The sequence below is a fragment of the Schistocerca nitens genome, chromosome 8, assembly GCF_023898315.1.
Source record: "Schistocerca nitens isolate TAMUIC-IGC-003100 chromosome 8, iqSchNite1.1, whole genome shotgun sequence".
Lineage (NCBI taxonomy): Eukaryota > Metazoa > Arthropoda > Insecta > Orthoptera > Acrididae > Schistocerca > Schistocerca nitens.
Genome location: NC_064621.1, coordinates 238157233 through 238182010, shown reverse-complemented (window position 1 = coordinate 238182010; position 24778 = coordinate 238157233). Strand labels below are relative to the sequence as shown.

The 24778-nt window shown below is 38.4% G+C and overlaps 1 protein-coding gene across 4 annotated transcripts in view; it reads right to left on the bottom strand.

The window, feature by feature from the left end:
- The window catches only part of LOC126199000 (multidrug resistance protein homolog 49-like), a 368814-nt gene that overhangs the window by 51731 nt on the left and 292305 nt on the right, over positions 1–24778 (bottom strand). For all 4 annotated transcript variants that reach the window (XM_049935679.1, XM_049935676.1, XM_049935680.1 and 1 more), the window contains exons 18-19: positions 19561–19764; positions 5159–5400 (exon numbers count right to left, since the gene is read on the bottom strand). In XM_049935679.1, coding sequence (XP_049791636.1) covers positions 5159–5400; positions 19561–19764 — 446 coding nt within the window. The remainder of the gene's footprint in view (positions 1–5158; positions 5401–19560; positions 19765–24778) is intronic.

The window sequence follows — 24778 nt, the reverse complement described above, 5'->3', positions numbered from 1 at the left end:
GAGACACAAGTTACAAAAAACATTTCAGAAGTAACATTGGAGTAAGAACACAGATTGAGATTCAGATCTGAATAATTAGTTGCTGACCATCAAGTAAATAGAAAAGAAAAAGCGAAAAAAAGAGAAGTTATGTATATACATACAAACAAAATTAAATAGTGTGAAATAACAAAGATAACATAATTATGAATACAGAGAGAGATAGACATAAATATAAAATGGAAGAAGGAAATTGTCTTTTTCTTTTCTACAGCTTATATGTCATTTTTACACAAGAATAAATCACTTCAATAAGGAGACTCTTAGCAACAGACAGTTATGTAAAAAGAGGAAAAAGGTTTAGCAAGGTCCTAGTGAGGGGCTAGCAAACACACAGTTAAGTCCCATGTGCTGTAGTGTTTAAATGCTGTCAAATTCTGGGCAAGTAATGATCTTGGATTCAGTTTGGTTGGCGGAAACGTTGAGTGAGGGCCGGGGAGAAGGAGGAATGAGACAGGTGGGGATTATGAAAGATTATGCTGGAGTGAAACAAGTAGCTGAGTGTGGGGGTAGATTAGTGGACAAGCATTCTGCAAGGACTACAGAAAGGGGAAATGGGAAGAATACTGAAGGCGAGGATACAACAAAGGAGCTTATCTTCTATTCAAGATTTTCCATTATTCCATAATTGCAGATCAGGTATAAGAGAAATGCTTACAAGGTATTTGAGAGCCCGTTCCTATCTACAAAATGTGGCAGTACTGGTACTGGAAGGTATAAATGAAATGACCAGTGTGGTAAACAAAATGCCCAGCTCCCTGCCGTTACATTACAATACTCCACAACACACTGAATAACAGAATATTGGATGTTTGCTGCATATGTCCATTCATTATGCCTGACAACTTGATGCCAATATTAAAATCTCAGGTTTTCCATTTAATTGATTGAGTGCACTGATTTAAAGTTCAGGTAAAGACAAAGCCATACCACTTACAAAACAATCAAGCCTAATAAAACTATGTGGTTTCAAGACCAATTAATGAGCTTATAACTGCTTCAGTTTATGATGTGATAGTGGCCTATCACTGCAAATGTAGCCAAATCTCTTTGTAATAAAAAAAATCAACAAAAATAGAATGTGAAGGAGCAAACAATGGTAACTTGAGATTGGAATCTCAACAATGCAGGTAAATATAGATTGCTTCTTACCATAAATATGACACATTAAGTTGCAGACAGGAACAATTAAAAGACACTTACACATTAGATTTTGGCCACAGGCTTCATCAGAAAAAGAAAGAGAAGCACACACATATTTGTTCACACAACCAAGTACACCTCACACACACCTCAGACCAGATGAAGGCTGATAAAACTGTGACTCAAAGTCAATGTATAAGCGTCTTTAATTGTGTTTGTGTGCAGCTTAATGTGTCATCTTTATGGTAAGTAGAAATCCATCTTTGACGTACATTGTTGAATGTAAAGAAACACTTTAAAAGAGATGGTTCTTCCTAGAAGTTACTATTTTCTAAATTTTATGTTGTCTCTTGACTTGCATACTAAAATGATGTGTAAATAGTCTCATTTATATAAATAGCTCACAAGTAAGTGGAAGGACTAAAGATAACAATTTTCCATCTAGCTGAGTTGTTAAAGTGCTCAATAGGTACATAAACAATAATGAAATCTTTGATACTCATAAGTTTTTGGACAATGTACATTACCAGGGTTAATCAGTATAGAATACACACTGGTGTGCAAAACTTAAAGACAATAGTAACTTTCATGTGATGTGTGTAACATAGCTCCAGGAAACAGGGAAAATATGTAAACATTTACGTTTTTGACAGAGGCCTTGTTTGCTTAAAGCGCACTTTCCGACAGTCTATCTTTTGAGCCTATCTGCAACTCAGCATCTCTGCTGTATGTTGAGTAGCAACTATCCTTTTCATAATACTGTTACATTCCATCCTGGATTTTTCATTGCTTGATTCTGCCTTTATTCCTTCCATTATTTATATGTATGTTTGAAGATAACTAAAAGAAATATACAATGAGATGAACAAAAATGACAATTTTATTCAAAGACAATAATAACTGTGTGGCATTCTGTGTGGACATGCCCACTAACAACCCATCTGCAGGAATGGCCATTGTGAAACTGTATCCAATAGACTTCTGGATCGCCCAGTTAAAGGGCATGCCGTGCAACATTTTTCCAATGAGAGCAGCTTTCAGAACTGCACGGATGAGAACTTGTATTGCAAAATATTCATTGCTCCTGCACCCATCAGCCTCAACCATCACTTATGTAATTAAATGGAACACCTGCAGCCATCCTTTCAATGTTGTTTATCATATAGTTAACAGTTTTAGTGATTCAGTTCACCATATTCAGGTCTTAACTGATGCTGAAGGGGTGAACTCCAATTGTATGCATAATCCCATCAGTGATCAACATCTATGAACTGGTTTCCAAAGACTGTATCAGTGACAATGTGTCCACAACCATGCATCTATTTCTACATCTACATCCATAATTTGCAATCCACCTTACTTCTATGGAATACATTATAATTAAGGGCCAACTACCAACCTTGGACTGATTGTCAATTATTGTTGATGACATATGGAAGTTTGGCCCTGCCTGTCAGTCGTGCATGGATAGTCAAATGATAAGGTGACTGCTCGTGATAAGTGCTCCAGGTTCAAGTCCCAGTCCAGCACAAATTTTCATTGTTGTCATTCCATTCTACAGCTGGTGGCAGTCCTTATTTGCAATTGCGAATTCATTTGATGTGATTGTCAATCTTGTGCAGGTCTTCCTGCAGTTCATTAGTCTTCTGACATTGCAACCTTCCTATAGACAACAGCATCATCCATGAATAGCCTCATGGAGCCTCCAACATTAGCCATTAGAGCATTAACATAAACTGAAAATGCATTTATCTCATTAAACATTACTGAGTTATTTATAGCAATAAATAATGCACCACCATTGGTATCCAGTCCATCTTTCTCATATACATCATGCTGTTGTTTGTGACTGTAATGTTGATAGGAGAACAGTAATTACTGAATTGTCAGGGAGCTGCATACAGGACTAAATCTAGAGATCATGGTGGGTGGAGTAGAAGTCTTCAATAATCTCTTATCTCTGGTGCATTAAGCAGCTGGACATATTAACTTCCAGCAGGGCCATGACCAGACATCCATCTTGCAACATTTAATGCACTCTCTATGATGGTGATGGCCAGCATTGTCACCAAACATGCTGCTCCCATCTCCTCACCCCCACACCCACCGCAATCCCTTGAGCATGTGTGGGACATGATGGATTGCTACCTACTCTGCTGACAATTACTGTTAGTATACCTTAAGCAGTTGTGACAAAAGTTGGAAGTATAATGGAATACAGTGGAACTTTGCATAGCATAATTTGTTCCAGAATTTTACTCATAGTCTGAAACGCTTGTTAAGCAAAACAATGTATCCCATATAAATTAATGTAAAATATGATAATGTGTTCAATCCAGAGAAAGTACTAATAGTTTTATCTTATTCAATCCATTTACATAAAGAAAATTATATATACAGTATAATGTACTTTATTATTCATAATTTGTGACTAATTCCTTTTTATGAGGAAGCTGTCTGTAGTCATTTGTTTCCACCAATGCTTCAACACTTGACAAAAATGCAAAACAGCATTATTGTCAAATAAATTTGTAGCACGTGTTGCCACAGCTTTATTCAGTTGATGATTTTCAATGTACGATGCAACTGATTCCCACACTTTCAGCATTTCTCTTACTGCACCAGAAGATTGCTGCTTTGCTGTTACTGCACCCTCCTCCTCATCCTCCTCCTCTCCTCAAGTTCCTGCTGTGAAACACACCGCAACTCCATAACTCTCAGAACCTATGTGCATCTTAAAGTTGCTGATAGAGTTATCTGCTGTCATTTTGTCAGACCCGGCTGCTTTGCCATGCCTCACAACACTGTGGACATTGGTTCTTCTCTTAAACTTCTTGAACCATCCACAGTTTCCCTTAAATTTCTTTGGCCAGTGATGATCCTGGTGTCTTCCTAATGAGGTCGGCAGAAATCATTCTTGCCTTCTCACGGATGATGCTCTCATAAATAGTGTCACCTTGCAATTGCTTTTTATTTATCCATACAAGGAGCAACCTTTTGACTTCATCCATAATATAAAACCATTGTTTAGATATTCTTGTCACTCCATTTGAAGCATCTATCTCCTTAATATTGTCCTTGTTCTTGAGGACAGTGCAAATAGTTGATGTAGGCCGACTGCATGTGTGTGCTAAATCAGCAATGCTCAATCACATTTGTGTTTTTCAGTGGTTTTAAGTTTCATCTCTAAGGCCATTTTCTTTCATTTATGACTGTCTTCTCGTGGCTTTATCTTCAAGGACATTTCTACGAAGAACATTAAAATTTGCACACAAAAAACATTGTGTGAACACAAGTGTGATCACTAAGGTGCACTAAGATGGTACATACTAAAGACATTGTTCTTATACTTCTGCTGACAATGAAAAGTGTTCATATTGTTGTATGTTTCCCCATCACATGTGAACAGTTGGTGATATCACACTGAATCTTCATCACTCATAATGTGAAACATCACTCATTAAGCGAGTCATTCTTTTTACAATTTGCTTTGCTCATTATGCAAATTGCATCATTATGGGAGGTGCTCATTATGTGAGGTTCCACTGTACTACCTATATTTGTGATTGTTTCAGTGCATGACTGCACTGTAACTAGAAGAGGTTATACGGGTTGCTGAAACAACCATCAAAGACATACACCCAAAATAGAGAACACTTGTTATGTTCAGAGATGTACTATTCATGGGTGGATATTATATAAAGATCATCAGTTGGTATCTGTTTAAAAAGTAGAACATCTTAAGAACTCAAAAAATACAAGTCATGTAATATTCATTCTAGTTTTAAGTACTTTTAAGAAACTTAATAATTAACAATCAGATGAAATACTGTGCCTCAGAAACATTTAAAACACCAGGAAATCCTGAAACACACAATGTTCATATAAATATTATTCACATAATAACTGGTATTTTTAATGACTGCAGTTCACCAGGGATGTATTTGAAAAAAGTAATAAAACTGTCTGAACTCACATTATTATATTTTTGTATGGCATGTTTTCAGCTGAAGTTAGATACCCTCCATAATACAGAGCAAGAGCATAACCAAAAAATGGTGCTGTTTGCCCTGTAGCAAACACCAATCCTCTCAGTCGCATTCTCTTCACCATTGCCTGGGAAGCCAAGTGCAGTGAAATATTGTAACGATTGACAAATGATTGTTCCTGCCCCAAGCTTGCCACTGTACGGATATTTGAAATAGCTTCCACTGCCACCTGAAAGATAATGCAGAAATCCATAATTCCAAATATTTTATTAACACTGGGTATTCCATTTTAAACAGACTTTTAGTACACTGTCTAATATTACTACAAATTTACATGGCTTTTTAAATGAATGACTTCAGTAAAATCAGATCTTTTTACTATGGACAGTATCCTGTGGAGGAATGAGTTTATTTGACAGTGGAAAATGTGAAATAATGAACCATTATGACATCTTAAAATTCAAGACAACTGTTTGCATTGTTCTTAGGTGTCCATCTGGGTGCTGTCATTGACAGAACATGATATTCTGACAGTGTACCTTGTTCTCATCTTCAGGTGATACCTTCAGAAAGAGTCTTCGCTACATCATGCCTCTTTTATGCTTCTATCACACCTCACTGTTTCATCTGCTGCACAGCCACACACATCATCAAGTGGAGAGGGTTAGGGAGGAAGGAGGGGGGGGGGGACATTATGGTTGCCTTCCACGCCCATGTGGTCACATGTCAAATGTATTATCAACATGTCTGAAGAAGCAACTTTCCCAGAGGTTTCTCTCTGAAATACTCCATGAATAAATTCAGCACCACTAGCGACAGAGGGCACCCCATCCATTTGTTCATAGCACTCACCCGTAAAAAAAAAGACTGCAGATGTGAGCACAAATTCAAACAGGTTGAACTGACTTCAGGTGTTTCTCCATCATCTGAACTCTTTGAACCACAGCTTTAAATTTACCATATAGCCACAAGGAAAAGGCAAATTCCTCTTCATGCGCATCCTTGTTAAGAACAATGAGGACACAGTGTGTACAGGAAAGCCATCCACAATTATTTGTATCTTCACACTTTCAGTTGCATGCTTCTTTACAGGATGAGGGTGTGCTATGCATTCTGGTCCATAGGGACCATACAATATTTGACAAAGAAAGCCTATCAATAGAACTTAGCCATCTATAGGATATACTCAATAAGAACAGATGCAGTGATAGGTGACTCTGGTGTGCTTTCAAGTATATGCCACTGGTCCAGCAAACAGAAGACAATGATCAGAATAAGACCATGGCATACCTGCTATATTCAGAAAAAGTACTGAGTAACTTTTGAAGAATTGAGTTGGGGGCTCCATAAGCTGGGTGTCTGTCATATTTCATACAAATGTGGTATGGTATACATCAGGAAGACTGTGAAGACACCAAAGGAAAGTGCCAAGAGCACAGAAGACACAATGAACTTAAGCAATCCATAAAATCTGTGGTTCTGGAACACTGCATAGTTATAGGGTAGCCCATAAAATATGAACAAATGGAAGGTCTTAAACAAACCTTGTTGTTTTGTGTTGGTTGTGTTAAAGAGGGGGAGGGGGGGGGGGAGGGAGAAGGGGCCAAACTGCTAGGTCATCAGTCCCATTATTTTGAGATGGTGTCTTAAAAGAAGCTGTTAGATATGAGCAGCTGATAGCATGATCAATGGGGACAGTGGCTTCACTCTCAGTAAAGCGAGGGACTCAGATCTCCACCAACAGAAGTCACCACATCAACTGAGAGTCACTTACATACCTGACTGGCACATCAGAAGTGCTAGGGACTGGAATTCATGCCCAATATCTTATTACCCCCCCCCCCCCCAAAATACTCCAACTGATATGACATGCAGCTGGGCAGTGGGGGTAGGGATGGTGAGTGATAAAGGTATGAAGGAGGCATGACATGGCAAAGGTTCTCATTCTGGAAGTATCATCTACAGATGAGAGCAAAGTATGCTGTTGTAATATCATGGTTCACCAACAATTGCACCCAGCTGGACATCTGACAGCAATACAAGCAATGAATCAGTGTTTGAGCTAGTACAAATCTGATGACCAATGAAAATCCATTTTCTTGTATGACATTCAGCTCTTTCATCCTGTAACACAAAAACTCTCTGTGATAACTACTTTAATTAGATTAACTGAATCTTTAATTAGCAACTAAAAAAATGAAATGCAGTGTGTTGTTCCTAATAAATACTGCTCAGTTTGCTGTTGTATGTAGAGTTCTCACACTTTGCATATCGGAGTTCTTCATTACATTATGGAATACACATCAAGATATGCTGGAGAAGGTGACAAAGGAATGTGATAATCAGTAAGATGGATGTACTTCAAATATGTACCAGTAACAAACAGTCCTCCTTTTTTCCTAGTTTAAGGATCTCAAAATTTCTTCCAGGGGTGCTTGAAATGTTTTTAGAAATATGGGATTTCCTTGCCATACTACTTTTTAATTAAGTATTTAACAGTCTAATGAAAGCTATAGAGCTGTCATGTGTCTTCATAGAAATCAGATTATACAATATTTAAATTACAAATTATTGCCAACTGGTATTTACTGTGACTGATCAAAAGCTTTCAACTGTGCAATCCACAGTATTCTCCAAGAGAAGCAAAAATATTATGGTATTAGAGATGTTGTCCTCCCATTGGTGTTCTTACCCTGTTGTGGTTGCGGGAGTGGTGTGGTCAAATGATCCTTAGAACTATGCTTTTGGTAGCTTTGCTACAGGTAGGGTCTCTCAAAACAGACAGGTAATTACTCATTGGGCTCCAGTGCCCTGATACAGTAGCCATATGGCTGAGAACTGTGCTTGTGTAAATACATGTGTGCTTTCTACTGCATAAGAAGGACTTTGTCCAAAAGTTTTAATATCTTACAGTTTTAATGTGCCTGTCTGCGACTCAATGCATCCTCTATACGGTGAGTAGCAGCAATCTGTCCTTTCCATATTGTTGTTATTCCAGCTGGGACTTTCCACTGTTTAAAATCTGTGACTGCATGAGAAGAAAAGCAGACTGAAAAATAAAACCCAGATCTACTGAGAAAGGCCTGCACTAAGGGCAGATATGCTGTTGAAATTCAACATAGGTCTGCCACCCTGCAAGAAGAGGGAGATAGTGTACACAAATTATGGCCAAAGCTCAAGATTGCAGTCAAATATTTCACAGATGAGATAATGCTGTAACCATCGGGCAGAAGGAGGGCAGGCAGAAGATGCTTAACTGATAGGTGTTGAGATACTGCCAACAAGAGATAAGAGTTATTGCTGACAAATGAATAAAATGAAAGAACAAGGTTGGGATACACGAAAGCAGCTAGAGAGGCAAAAACAAGTCCTCCAAGCAGAAAAGCAACAGTATACAAACAACAGCATTATGAAAAGGATAGGTTGTTGCTCACCACATAGGGGAGATGTTGAATTACAGACAGGCACCACAAAAAGACCCCCTATACATCTAAGATTTCAGCCAAAAGGCATTCCTCTAAAGCAGAAAACACATACATTCACAAAATCACAACTCTACACATATTGTTGAACCCCACATGACTCAGTTCTCTCTTCCTTCCAACTGTGATCCAAACCTACTGCTCCAAAATCACCCCCAGTTAGCATTCCAGAATGTCTTAATCTCAAACCTTGCCTCATCATCATTCATGAAATCCCTCAACAGTTAAACTAATCTTACATCCACAGGCCTGAAAACTGATCCCAACCAGATAATCCTATGGGTCAACAATGGCCCCACCATAGTGGTTTGGAACAGTGGGGATTATCTGGTGGAGGGAGCCAGCAGTCAGATCTGTCCACCTACAAACCCTGCCATAATGACCCCATTCCAGAAATCCAGCAGGATCTCCAGTCTCTTCTCAAATCCTTAAGCCCATCTCAGAACCTCTTCTCTGAATCTCTCTCTCTCCTCATGCCTACCACTCCCTGCACCCCTACCTTCCATATATTTCCTGAAATCCATAAACCCAATCACCTAGGATGTCACATTTTGGCCATTAACTATGCCCCCATGGAGATAATCTCTGCTCCCATGGACCAACACCTTCACCCAATTATTTGTAACTCACCTCCCCATGTAAAACACATCAACCATTTCCTCCATCGAATCTCCACAGTTCCTGTTTCTTTACCATTTTGTGCCCTGCTCATTGCTATTGGCACCACCTCCCTCTACACTAAAATCCCTAATTTCTAAGGCCTTGCCACTACTAAGCTTTACCTTTCCCAATGCCTGATTGACTCAAAATCTACCTCCTCCCATGTCACCATGACCATCTTGACCCTCACCCACAATTACTTCACCTTTAAAGGAATCACCTAAAAAAAAAAAGAGCCATGGTACAGCAATTGTCATCCATATGGCACCAACCAATGCCAAACAATTAATGGGCCATCTAGAGGACTCCTTCCTAACCACCAAGAACCCCAAACCCCTCACCTGGATCAAATTCAACGATAACATCTTTATGATCTGGACTGAGGGTGAGGACATTCTGACCACATTCCTCTTGAACCTCAACACCTTATTTCACTTTCGCTTCACCTGGTCCTCCTCAACCCAGCAGGCACCTTCCTTATGTTGATTTCCACCTCACAGATGGATACAATCACTACTTCTGTCTAACCACCAGCAATACCTCCATTTCAACAGCTGTAGCCCATTCCAGACCAAGAAGTCCCTTCCTTAGAGCTTAGCCACCCATGACCGTCACATCTGTAGTGATGAGCAGTCCCTTTCCAAATACATCAAGGGTTTCACTGAGGTCCTTACACACTGAAAAATACCCTCCTAACCATGTACAGAAACAGATCTCTTGACTCCCCTACCCTCCCCTACTACTTCCCAAATACCCCCTGTCCAGCAACATAGGAAAACTTCTCTCATGACTCAGTCAGAACTACCCAGGGCTGGACAAACTGAATCACATTCTCTAACAGGGTTTCGCCAACCCCTCATCCTGCCCTGAAATAAGGAGTAGCCTACCCAATATACATTCCACACCTCCTGTGGTGGTGTTTCGCCATCCAACAAACCTACAAAATATTCTTGTCCATCCCTAATCCCCCCCCTGCACCTAACACCTTGCTTCATGGATCATACACCTGCAACAGACGTAGGAGCAAGACCTGTTCCATACAACCCCTCACCACTACCTACACCAGTCTGCTCACAGACATTACCTATTCCATCAAAGGCAGAGCTACCTGTGTAAGCAGTCTTGTGATCTACAAATTAAGCTGCAACCACTATGCTGCTTTCTATGTGGGCATGACAACCAACAAGCTGTCTGTCTGCATCAATGGCCATCAAAAAACTGTGGCTGAGAGACAGATGGACCACCTAATTGCTAAACATGCTGCCTAACAACATACTTCACTTCAATGACTGCTTCGTAGCCTGTGCCAGCCGGGTCCTTCCCACCATACCAGATTTTCTGAATTGTGCAAGTGGGAACTCTTCCTGCAATATATATGTTCCCCAAACCCCCATGGCCTCAACTTCACATTCACCGATCTGCCCTTCCCTGCCACCACTCCAGCACTTCACAGCCTTTTATTCCACCAACGCACCCACTACTGTATTTCCCTCCTCTACTTCTATCCTCCCCGCTCCCCCCACCCCCTCAAACCACCCAACTGTACCTAGCAGCTGTGCCCTGTTCCCACCATGTCCATGCATGCTCCCACAGGTAGTACACCTTCCCCCATCACTACTTTGCTGCCCCTCCTCGTCCTCACCCCAGTCTTTCCCTTACCTCCACTACCAACAAATTGCTTTTCCCATGATGAGTTGCTGCTGTACACAGTCTATCCTCACAGGCCAGAGAAGAGGTCTGGTGTTTGTCAGTTGTGTTGGTGTGAATATCTGTGTTTTCTACTTCAGAAGAAGGCCTTTTGGCCAAAAACTTAAATGTATAGCAGGCTCATTGTTGTGTCTTTCTGTGACCCAACATCAGCAAGATAACATTGGCAAAAGAGGATCAAACAGTAGGCAATATGAAAGAGTTTTACAGGACAGCCAAGTGTTTGAAGTAAGGATATAACGCAAGAACTGATGTGATCTTAGGTCAAGCAGAGCAAATGATAACAGATGAAGCAAAATCTATGGAGGAATATAAAAACTATTTCAAAAATATCTTGAATTTGGATGAAACTGTCAACAGTGTTATGAGAGCAGAATTGAACAAATATTGTACAGAGAAAATAGAATGACAATACCAATAGGGAAGAATGAATGGCTAAGCATGGAAGAGGTAGGAGATATCATACAAAATGCTGAAGAAAGGCAAGACACCAGGAACATATGGAATACTTGCAAAGATGTTGAAAGAAAGAAGAGGTATCCTACAAGAGAGAGTGTACCACCTGATTTGGCGGGAGAAAGGATCTGATTAGAATGGAAACAGTCTGTCACATGCTCAATGCTTAAGAAATGAGACCCAATGAAGTGCAGCAGCTACAAAGGAATTACCTTACTATGTACAGTTTATAAGATCCTGAGCATGCTGTTGCTGAAGTGGCTAACACCATATATAGAGGTACTTAGATTCCAACAAAAAGTACATAGACTCCAACAATATGGGTTTAGAAAGGGAATAGCAGTCATAGACCAAGTGTTATCAAAGGGCTGAGAATTATCAAGAAATGTTCACTGTCTTTTTGTGGAATTCCAAAAAGGATATAAAAGTGTATTTCTGTGTGAGCATGTAAGAAACCTGACAAGCATTAGAAAGGGTGCAAGTTTCCAGAAAACTAACACATGCAGGAAAGATGAAAGTGAATGGAAATATGTGGTGAAGTTTGTGGTCAGGTTTGAAGTGTGTCAGTGAAATGTGGCAAACCGGAATGGAAAGCAAATTGAACACATTACCACAACTCTTACTTCACTAAGGGCTTGCCACCACCCAGGTTCCAATACTGTTAGAAGAATATAATGGATCTCTTTTGTATATTACCTTAGTAGACTAGTTACGTAACATACAACCATTCCAAATTAGACAAAGAACCAAACAATCGTAATGTCAGAAGCATGAACAAAGTAGTAATCTGCACCTAGTGGATAATGAAATATGTAAATGGTTACAAGTACTAACATATCAAATGCATAATCTCAGTCAGTTGGTAGGAACATTTGAAATTGTCGTATTCTGTTTCAATTAACATACACTATGGACAAAAAAATTGCAACGCCGAGAAGGCCTTGTTTGAGGTAAATGAAAGTTGGTAGGCATGGTTCTACATCTGAACTTATATGAGTGGCACTAGCAGCATCACTATGAGGATGCAAATCAGTGCTTTAAATACACACTGTAATCATTGTGAGCATCAGTTACCTTTCAGATTGGATGTGGTGAGTTGATGTTATTCAAGAATTCCTTTAAGGCGACAAAGAAACTATTATCAACACCTCATTGAGTTTGAATGAGGTCATGTGATAAGGCTACAAGAATCTGGATGTTCCTTTTGCAGTGTTGTGGAAAGACTTGGCAGGAATGTAGCCACTGTACAAGACTGCTCGCAACAGTGTTCACCAGAATGTACAATTGCAAGAAGACTGGGTTCCAGATGAACATATAGCCCTAATGAGAGGGAAGACCATGGTTCAAATGATTCAAATGGCTCTGAGCACTATGGGACGTAACTTCTAAGGTCATCAGTCCCCTAGAACTTAGAACTACTTAAACCTAACTAACCTAAGCACATCACACACATCCATGCCCGAGGCAGTATTCGAACCTGCGACCGTAGCGGCCGCGCGGCTCCAGACTGTAGCGCCTAGAACCGCTCGGCCACTCCGGCCGGCAAGGGGGGGGGGGGGGGGGAAGACCATGATGTTAGGTGTATGGCTCAGGAGCATTGTACTGCTTTTGCAGCAGCAATTATAGCAACAGCTGGCACCACAGTGACACAATGAACTGTTACAAATCAGTTACTTCAAGGACAGCTCTGAGCCAGATGCCCTGTATTGTGCATACCACTGGCCCCAAATTACCACCATTTGCAACTTCAGTGGTGTCAAGCAAGAGCTCATTGGAGGGCAAAGTGGAGGTCTGTTGTGTTTTCTGATGAAAGCTGGTACTGCCTCAGTGCCAGTAATTGCCATGTTTTGGTTACAGGGAGGTCAGTTGAGGGCCAGCAACCGATCTGTCTGCATGATTGACACACTGGATCTGCAGCTGGAATTATGGTCTGGGCAGCAATTTCCTATGAAAGCAGGAGCACTCCCATGGTTATGCCATGCACCTTGCCTCTAAATCTATATGTCAGTCTGGTGATTCGACCTGCTGTGCTGCTGTTCATGAGCAACATTCCAGGGGATATTTTCCAACAGGGTAATGCTCACCCACATACCACTGTTGTAACTAAACATGCTCTATAGAGTGTCAAAATGTTGCCCTGGCCTGCTCAGTCTACATATCTGTCTCCTATTGAGCATATATGGGACATCATTGGACAACAACTCTGGCATCATCCACAATCAGAATTAGCTCTCCTTTTAATGACTGAGCAAGTGCAACAGACTTGGAATTCCACCCATAAACTACGTCCAGCACCTGTAGAATACAATGCATGCATGTTTGCAAGCTTGCATTCAACATTCTGGCAGCTACAGCAGTTATTAATGCACCGGCATTTCACATTTTCAATGTCCTATCTTGTAATGTTAATCATTTAAATATATTCATCAAACAATGGAAAATCCAGGGAGGAATGTGAGTGTCATTTAATTGTGCCTGTCTGCAATTTGACATGTTTTATTTAAATATGTTGCCTAGACAAATGTATTCCCAAAATTTCATTAGTTACATTAAATGTGTTTTTGGTGTTGCGATTTTTTTCTGTCAGTGTGTAACGAAAACGAATGGTCAGAAAATTATAAGAACTGCTACTATCTATTTTTCTAAAAAACATATGTGTCAATGTTAAATGGTACTGAAAGTAATTATGTAAGTTTAATGAAATAATGAAACCCAAAAAATGTTAACAAATCATCAAAAGATACTTTCTGCATAAAATACAGAATTATTGCAAAAGTTAACTGAGTGCACTGTTAAAATTTACGCTGAAAAAATGGTAGAAACACCATATTTAATGTAATGATATTGTCAAAGTCATTGTTTACTGTGCATATCTGATGTAAATTCAAATGTTATGATTGTTTTCTGGCTAATTTGTGTGTGTGAAACAAATAGTAACATTTATACTGTTTCTGTACATATGTAAAATTGACTTGATGAATTATCTTCCAATTGTAAACTGAAAATTAAAATCAACAATTAAATAATTGTTTGAAAGTATATATAAGGATATGAGTTGGGAAGTTTGAGGTTCACAGTTGAGCTGTTATTTGCAACTGACCACTTGTGTCACATTGAGTAATAAAATGTCTTAAAAACCTATAAATATATAACTGTTATTTCAAGTAACATTACACACTGATAATAATTCTACTGATCCTGTTCTTTTCAAAATCACCAGGACATTGGATAGGAAGAAAAGTATCTGTTTTACACCATCTACCTGAACTGAATAATTCTGATGAGACTTATTTGCAGAAAATTTATATCACACCACTCCTAATAATTTTTTTTTAGGAAGAAGTTACATCTCAACAGGAGGAGTTCCTCTCTCTCCTTCTATTTAATCTGGTACTGGAATGAGAAATGAGAAAACTAATGATCCCAGAAACAGGAATTCAGCTAGGTAGAAGGATCAAAACACTGGCCCTACACAGATGATGTAGTTCTAATAACACAGAATGAGAAAGACCTGGTTCAGATGGGAACAGTGTTACTGGAAGAGGCAATGACAACAGGCTTGAAGATGAATGTGGACAAGACCCAATACCTCATAATGAGCAGAGATAACTATAACAGACCTTTAGGTATAGATGGTAAAATCTCTGAAAGGGCGAAAGAGTTCGTATACCCTGGGGCAGAATTCAGCAAAAGGAATGTGATAAGCCAGGAAATAATGGCAAGAATTCAAATAGAAAACAGGTCAGGGTGTGCATTGGGAAATCTGCTCAAGTCCCAGCTTCTATCTAGATCCATGAAAATTATGGTCTACAGGACTGTAATACAACCCATAATATATATGGAACAGAGAACTGAACACTGGCACAAAAGATAGAAAGAAAACTGTTGACATTTGAGACTGTTGTTCTGAGACAGTTCTTTTGGACCAGGGAAGGGTGGAGACAACTAGAGAAAAAGGAAAACCCCAGACTGTAGGAGTTCTACAAATCACTGAACGTTATGGCAGAGATTGAAGAGAGCAGACTGAAGTAGTATAGTCATGTAATGTGTTAAATAAATGTCATGTGATTAGGGCCTCCCGTCGGGTAGACCGTTCGCCGGGTGCAAGTCTTTCGCTTTGACGCCACTTCGGTGACTTGCGCGTCGATGGGGATGAAATGATGATAATGATTAGGACGACACAATACCCAGCCCCTGAGCGGAGAAAATCTCCGACCCAGCTGGGAGTCGAACCTGGGCTCTTAGGATTGACATTCTGTCACGCTGACCATTCAGCTACTGCGGGCAGACATGTAATGTGTTGAGAAGGGCAGATCACCAGGTAGGTGGTGGAAGAAGACTTCAGAGGTAACATAACACGGGGAAGACCATGCCTGAGGTGGATTAAGGGAATCAGAATGGCAGTAGTTAGAGAAGAATACATGGATCAAAGAGGATGGAGAAGACTGGTAAGGCGCAAGAGCAACTGCAGTTTGTGGGGCCATTCTAGTAAGTAAATATCAGAGGTACTCCTGGTAAATGATTTTCATTATTACCTTTGTACACTGTACTGTTTGCCTCCAGTGCAAATAAACTTCAACTAGAGGAAGAAAATATAGAAAAAGTATGAAAATAGGTCAGGAAATCAACTATAACAGCATTACAATAACATTCAAGGACCAAATCAGAAATAAATTAGACATATTGGCAATGAAGTTATAGAATTAGTTGATGAACTTTTGTATTTAAGACACCTAAAGACAAGTGCTGGGTGGGCAAATGACAAAATGAACTGTTTGGTACCACTTTTGAAATTGAAGTATTAGATACCATTTTAGATTTGAAATGTATGATGACATGAATTCCTTTACAGCACATGATACATTGGAGCATTTACAGAAATAATATCTTTCTTATTTGTTTACAATTAACAAGAACATTTCTGAAACTCATACTGTGTAAACATAACATTTCAGAAAATTGGTTATCCTATTAATTTCACTTTGAAACAGAGTTAATTTATCTGAATCATAGCAAATGTCATGTAAACATGCAACAATCATGAAACCTAGTTTAAACTGTTCTTGACTATGATTTATTATCCATTGTTTAAACAGTTACTGTTTTATTACAAACATGTAGTTAGCTTTATGAGAAACACTTTTATCTGATGTAAAATCTCAAAACTAGAAAATATAAACAACGTTTTATAGTCATCCCATACTGGAACCTTCTATATTTATTTCATAATTGTTTGACATTTTTCTTATCACAATTTTTGTTCTTTGATTTTTCCACACATGAAAACACATAACTTTGTCTCAGTTTATAAATATGTTAAAAAAAGATATTAGTAAAATAACTGTAATGACATTGTCAAGCACCCAAGTTACAAATAGTAGCAAAAAGCATGCCAGGATATCTCAGTTCAGTTTCCTACTTTGTTGTAAACAGTTTGTATGTCATTTGCTTTTTAAAAGCATGCCAGAAGGTGATTCTCTGTCTTTACAATGACTCTGTGTTCTGGTGACACTACGAAGTGACTATTTAGTATTGTTTGATGTATATTTGTGAAGCCTTTTATAATGCAATCTCTTGTAATGTTGAAAAATGTGACTTTGTTACAGATGATAATTATTTTGAACAAATATGCAACTAAAAATCAACCAAGGAAAGAAAGAAAATAAATTGGAATTAAGTATGAATGAAATACCATTATTCTTATGAATTTTAAGCCTGGGTACCACTGAACAATAAAGCAATTTCTGCAGAGCTCACCACTGAAACATAAGCAAGAAATTTTATACAAGACAAACTTTTGAGCACTTACCTTACCCATGAGAATAAAATACACTGAAACTAGTGGTGAGTTTGCTAGGAGAGAGACTATGCCATGGTGTGGTTTAGGTAAACTAAATATGTTTGCACCCATATACATTTGAACCCTCCCCCCCTCCCTCACACACACACACACACACATACACACACACACACAGAGAGAGAGAGAGAGAGAGAGAGAGAGAGAGAGAGAGAGAGAATGGTGTGGTGTGGTTTTGGTAAACTAAATATGCTCCGTGTGTATTACCAGTTATGTATCACAGCAATGAGGCATAGACTTTTCATGTGTAATCCATACATAAACATAGGTTTCCCTGTCAAGCAATGGAGATATGTATGTTGAGAGGTATGGCAGATGAGAAACTAACGAATGGAACAGAGATTAGTTGAGTGGTATGCATGCTTATGACTGTAATGTAAATACAATGGAGGTGACCAAGAGAATGGATGTTGAATAAACTTCTCCCTCTTGAGAGGAGTATTTGCTCCAGATGTTCCTGTATCTTGCTGAATTCCAGGAAACAGGGGGAGACTGAGGCAACATTGTATTATAAAATGCTGGACATACCGTAATATGTTGAAAGGTGGGAATATGAATGCACCAAATAACATGGTCAAACATGATTGTTTTGGGGTACAGATGCTATGGTGTGGGGAGGCAAATGTTGCATGGGTATACTGACCTCCAAATCTTTAAACACGGCACGCTCAAAGGTCAATGTTATTGTGACATTGTACTCCTTCACCATGTGCATTTATCAGAGGTTAATTTGGCCTTGAATTTATTTTTATGGATGTCACTGTATGACTGCACTGAGCAGCAGTAGTGGAGGTCTTGGAATGAGAGGATTTCGGTGAATGGTGTGGCCTGCCCATTCCCCCCAACTTCCCCCCCCCCCCCCTCTCCCCCCATCTTAAATCCCATCAAGCACATGTGGGATGCACTGGGGAGATCTATTGCAGCATGTCCAGATGCACCAATGATCATCCAGCAGTGGTCAATACTGCTGGCCTTTTGGTCAGCATGGGAGCTCATTACTGAGTATGCACTGTTGTTGGTGGTAATCACACCCTTATTAAGAACTATATCTTGCCATTCGTCATGTACAGGTGACCATTGTGAATCTAGTGACTTTAACATAATTATTGTCTGTGAACAAAACTGCCATTTCTGTTTGTCTCAGTGCATATGTTTTTAGTTGCCTTCTGTACTACTCTTTTTATGTCTGGTCCAAGTATCACCAAGCTATGTTACTTGGCAGTGACACATGATGGAAAAGTTACTTTCATTCTTGTTTTGCACACTAGTGTGCACACCATGAATAATTAGGGTCTCAACACACATCCCTGCAGCATGCCCCAGGTTACTTATACAACTGTTGATGATTCTCCATCCACAAATATGTTTGCACCTTTCTACCAAGAAATTCTCAGTCCAGTCACAAATTCTGTTGAATCCTACTTGATCATGCTTTCCGTAATAACTGCTGTTGTGGTACTGAGCCAAATCCTTTCATACATCATCTGTTTCTTAGTACATTAAGACTAATATCTATGGAATTCATCTTTCCAATGATGTCAGAATCAAATGAATGAATGAACTGAGTGGAAGTGCTTTCTTGCAACTCCATAGCTGCAGATACTACATACTGTAAAAACCACAATGTAAATTGTGATTATCAAAACTCTATGAATGATCTTTGTACAGTTGACATCTCTTAATGCAACTAATTTTTCAGGACTGATATGTTATTGATCTGTGTCATTTGTGACCTTCTTGAATACATATACTATCCTTTTTTAATCGTATTTTATCACACAGAAATTTATGAGATATATTGAATTAGTTGTGTAAATATTTTACAACAGCATTTTATACACAAGTACAAAATGAAGACATAATTTAGAAATAAAAAATACTATTTTAAATATTTACCAAGTCTGATAATTATTAGATGCTATGATATGAATAACGATGAGCTTACAAACGAAATACATAAGATAATCATGAAAAATATGTTGTGAAAATATAAGCAATAACACTACAGAAGCAGCTTTACACGTACAAGAAACTGACTACAAAGAAACAGAGAGAATTGAATGAGCAGGCAACAGTATAAGCAGTGAACAATGAATGAACAACTGGAAATAAATTCTTCTCTAAGTCAGTGATAAAAATAATGAGTCTATATAAAAAATTTACATCTACTAGACCTAGACAGGCCACATTTCAGATGTGTGATCATCAATTTCACAAAGCTGCTTACCTTTGTTGCTTGTTCCAACTTTTTCTTCTCATCCAGTCCACCTCCCTGCATGATTTTTGCTTCAAGAAATGTTGCTCCCAAAACAATTGGCACTGATACCATTGCAACAAGTGCAAGTTTCCATGTGTAGACAAGTGCAATGACTGCTCCAACAAATAAAGTTGAGAATGCTTGAACCATGGTACCAATTCTTAGCCCCGTTGCCTACACAATCATCAGCCATATTAGAAGATAACAAAAATAAACTAAAGCATGAACAAACAACAACATAAAACAGAAGTGGCCATTCAAGTGTTTCCAGAAATGGATTGATAGGAATAAGACTGGTAAAGGATAATGGTAATTTTTATTTTGGCATGTACAGCAACTGGATTATTATTGACTAGATGCTGACAGGACTACTTCACAAATTCATTATTATGGCTACTTATGTGTACCCTGTTCATATCTCACTGAACTAAGCATTTGTGATTTTGCTCTCATCATTTATTTATTAGTTTTATGTTAATGTTTGCTTCTCCTACCCAGCTATTTTTCTCACAGTAAAGAATAATGGTTTTATATTTGGTTAGTAAGAAATCACTTACTTTTATTTATATATACTGAAGTGCCCAAGAAATTCATATAGGCATGTGTATTCAAATACAGAGATATGTAAACAGGCAGAATATGGCACTGTGGTCGGCAACACCTATATAGAACAAGTGTCTGGTGCAGTTGTTAGATTGGTTATTGCTACTGCAATCGTAGGTTATCAAGATTTAAATGAATTTGAACATGATGTTATAGTCGAAGCATGAGCGATGGGACACAGCATCTCTGAGGTAGCAATGAAATGGGCCTTTTCCCCGTACGACCATTTCACAAGTGTACTGTGAATATTAGGACTCTAGTAAAATATAAAATCCACAACATCCCAGTGGCTGGAAAAAGATCCTGCAAGAATGGGACCAACAATGAGAGCAGAGAATCGTTCAATGTGACGGAAGTGTGATCCTTCCGCAAACTGGTGCAGATTTCAATGCTGGACCATCAACAAGTGTCAGCGTATGAACCATTCTATGAAACTTCATCAATATTGGCTTTCAGAGGCCAAAGCCCACTCATGTACCCTTTATAATTGCATGGCACAAAGCTTTACACCTTGCCTGGGCCTGTCAACACCGACGTTGGACTGTTATGATTGGAAACATGTGGCCTGGTAGGATGAGTCTTGCTTCAAATTGTATCAAGCAAATGGACATGTATGGGTATGGAGATAACCTCTGTAATGGTGAGGGGCGTGTGCAGTTCGAGTGATATTGGACCCCTGATACCTCTAGGTACGACTCTGACAGGTGACATGTACGTACGTGTCCTGTCTGACCAGCTGCGTCCATTCATGTCCATTGTGCATTGTGACAGACTTGGGCAAATCCAGCAGAACAATGCGACACTCCACACATCCAGAATTGCTACAGAGTGGTTCCAAGAACACTCTTCTGAGTTTAAACACTTCCACTGGCCACCAAACTCCCCAGGCATGAAGATTATTGAGCATATCTGGGATGCCTTGCAACATGCTGTTCAGAAGAGATCTCTACACCCTCATTATCTTCTGGATTTATGGACAGCCCTGCAGGATTCATGGTGTCAGTTCCCTCCAGCACTACTTCAGACATTAGTCAAGTCCATGCCATGTTGTGCTGCAGCACTTCTTTGTGCTTGCGGGGGACCTACACAATATTAGGTTGATAAGCCAGTTTCTTTGGCTCTTCAGTGTATTTAAACCCAATAAAAATAAGTGTTACATTCAAAAATTTATAAGTTAAAGAAGTACATCATTTTAATTGATCTTTGGTATTTTGTAGGTAAAAATTCATTTTTTTATGCTACACAATAATTGTAACCAGCAATTTTGTCAAATTTGATAGGATCATCATGCCTAAATGAATATAGCATAACACCAATTTGAAACAGTTTTTTAAAAGAATTTTGTGCTTTTCTGAGAATTGGGTGCTTTGCTAACTTCCTAAATAATCTCTGATACCTTTTCCTTGATTTTTGCCTCCTTTCAGCCTCATACAAAGTGATTTACTTTTAGCTACGAATCTCAGTGACCTGCAACCTCTTCTCCCTTTCCAGTTGCCTGAACTATTTTCTCTACTCTACTCTGAAGGGCTCCATGGTTCTGTGTGACCTTGTCTAGGAGTTGATCTCCTGAATAGAAGTACTGTCCTGTGTCCTAGTGAATTTAATCATTATATACACATTAAAGGAAGCAAGTATTATGTAGTGATAAGGCATAAAACTGATATTCCAGCTGCACATTATTAATACAGAAATACCCAACAGGTTTTGGTGGGATCTTCAAGTAAGCATTTGTGACGATTACTGACTTATTGATTTTCATTTGGTCCCATTTTGGTTACATCATGCACTGGATGTGGTACCTATAATATAGGACAGATAAACTTAACACAATATCCTAAATTATTTAGCCTACATACCATTATCACAATATAAAACAGCGTAGTACAAGTCATTGAAATATAACATTATATCATATTTCCAAATGATTACAGTAGACTCATGGAAGTAATAGTAACATTCCTCATTCTTTGCACATGTATTCCTCTACACTAAAAAATTCTTTTTCCTTTAAGTAATCCTTCAGAAGTTTTTGAGATGTCCTTTCACTCATACTGTACCGTACACTCTGAGTAAGATGCTTTATTAGTTCCAAACATGAGTATTGAGGGCCTTTTCCAGTGCCTCTGTAGAATCTTATGAAGATACTTTACTATTTGCATATCAGAATGTTGAGGGTCTTTTTCAGCACCTCTCAGTCTGTGTGGTGTACTCCTCAGCTAGCCTTTATTTCTTGTAGCATATGAATGAACATCTGTATCTGCATCATTGCCTTTGATTAATGAAATTATTGTTTTTTATATGTACATGGATAGAAAAGTGCATATTTTTAGATTACGAAAAGCAGTTCTGCAGAAGCTCATATTATTTTTGTTACAATCGTGTAGGCATGATTCAATTAGAACATGGTACATTGTGGATAGAAGTTTTTCTGTTAGCTTGTTGTGCAAGTTGTTTCATAATAAGTATTATGGTGATTAATTTACAACAGACACTGTCTGTATGTTGTACCCATTGGAACTTATTGTCAACTGTAATTCCCATTAATTTTATAGAGTAACTTCTTTTAGTGTTTTTGAATCTCTTGCTATGTGATCTTCCTTTTCTCTGTTCATGAACATCATGAACACTATTTTTTTAGATTTATTATAAAGTCATTCTGTACATTCGGTACAATTAAACCTGGTGCTTGTCTTGAGCAAGTGCTTTCAACTGTAAACAATATCTCTCGAAAGACAATGAAGGAAGACTTCATTGTAAAATGTGGTGGTGCAAATGACGTCACACACAATGATGGTTTGCATTCTGTTAATGCCCTAAAATCTGCTCTAAACCATCTAAATGACTCAAATGTCATTGTTCTCGATATTCCACACAGGTATGACTTGTCTCAATTCTCGTGTGTAAACAGGGCAGTAGCATATACAAACAGTCAATATGCAGAAATCTGCAACTGTTACACAAATGTACAAATGGTTAAGGTGCAACATTTTACTAGAGATCTTTACACCACTCACGGCCTTCACCTCAATCGGCGCGGAAAAAGTCACTTAGCATCCATTATTTGTGAAATCGTCATAAATGCTAGGAACAATGTATACTCAAAACACACACATTCGAAGAATGAGTGCTCCACAACACAAGAAGACTGCAGGAATGGGTATAGAGAGATGACATTGGACAAATGGCTGCTGAAAACACCAGGTAAAGCTGATTCTTCCCAGGCTCCCAGTACATGGAAACAGACCAACTTGAATAATTGGATAGTGAGAAATACCAAATCCACTCTGTCAACTGATATTTATTTTTTAGGGATAAATGTATAAGTGGTTCTGGAAATCAAAATCTTACTATTTACCATCAAAACATATGTAGCCTGAGCAACAAGATTAATGAACTCTTAATTAATATGCAGGAGCCACAAGGTATAGATTGTGCCCATGTTCTGTGCTTTAGTGAACACCATGTTATGTCAGATATTGAAAAACTTGCTATAGATAATCACTGCTTAGCAACATCTTACTGTAGGAAATTTATAGAAAAAGGCGGAGTAGCGATCTATGTCAGAAACAGCCTCACATGTAGTGTAATTAATGTGCTGAATTTTTGTATAGATCAACAGTTTGAAGTGTGTGCCATAGAGCTGGCTTTAAATAACTCTTATATAGCAGTAGTTGCTTTATACAGGGCACCTTCAGGCAACTTTAGCATTTTTTTGAAACAGTTAGATGCACTCTTAATACACATATTTAAACTCAGTAGAGATGTCACAGCTGTTGGAGACTTCAATGCAAATTTCCTAATGAACTCCAGAGACAGAGTAGATCTTGAGAACTTGATGTCCTCATATAAGCTTGCTTCTGTTGTAAATTTTCCCACCAGAATAACTTCACGAACAAAATCATTAATTGATAATGTATTTATTGACATAACCAAGATTGATGATATAGCTGTCAGGCAAGTTCTGAATGGTATCTCTGACCATGATGGACAAAGACTCACCATTAACAATTCAAGTATTTGTGAGATTGATAATGGTCCCAACTGGAAAATTACTAGGAAATCTACTGATGAAACTATTGAGATCTTTAAATCATGTCTCCAAAACGTAGACTGGAGTCCAGTATATAATGTAGAAAATGCCAATTCCAAATACAACCTTTTCAGCAATGAAGTGACTCTAATATTTGAAAGTACCTTCTCAAAAAGAATATATAAAACCCATATTAAAAAATCCATTAACAAGCCTCGGATTACCATTGGAATTAGGATTTCTTGCAAAAGAAAGAGAGTTGTACATTGCCTCAAAAAAATCAGATGACCCTAACCTTTTAAATAACTATAAAAAATACTGTAAAATATTGAACAAAGTCATTCTGAAATCAAAAAGTTTGTATCTGTGCTCAAAAATTAATAACTCCACTAATAAAACCAAAACTATATGGGAAGTGATACGAAATGAGACTGGTGCAAATTACCCCAACAAGACCAAAAATATTTCTCTTAACAATGAAGCTGAGCTAGTTCAAAATCAAGATATTGTAGCTAAAATCTTAAATGAGCACTTTCTAACTGTTGCTGAGAAAAC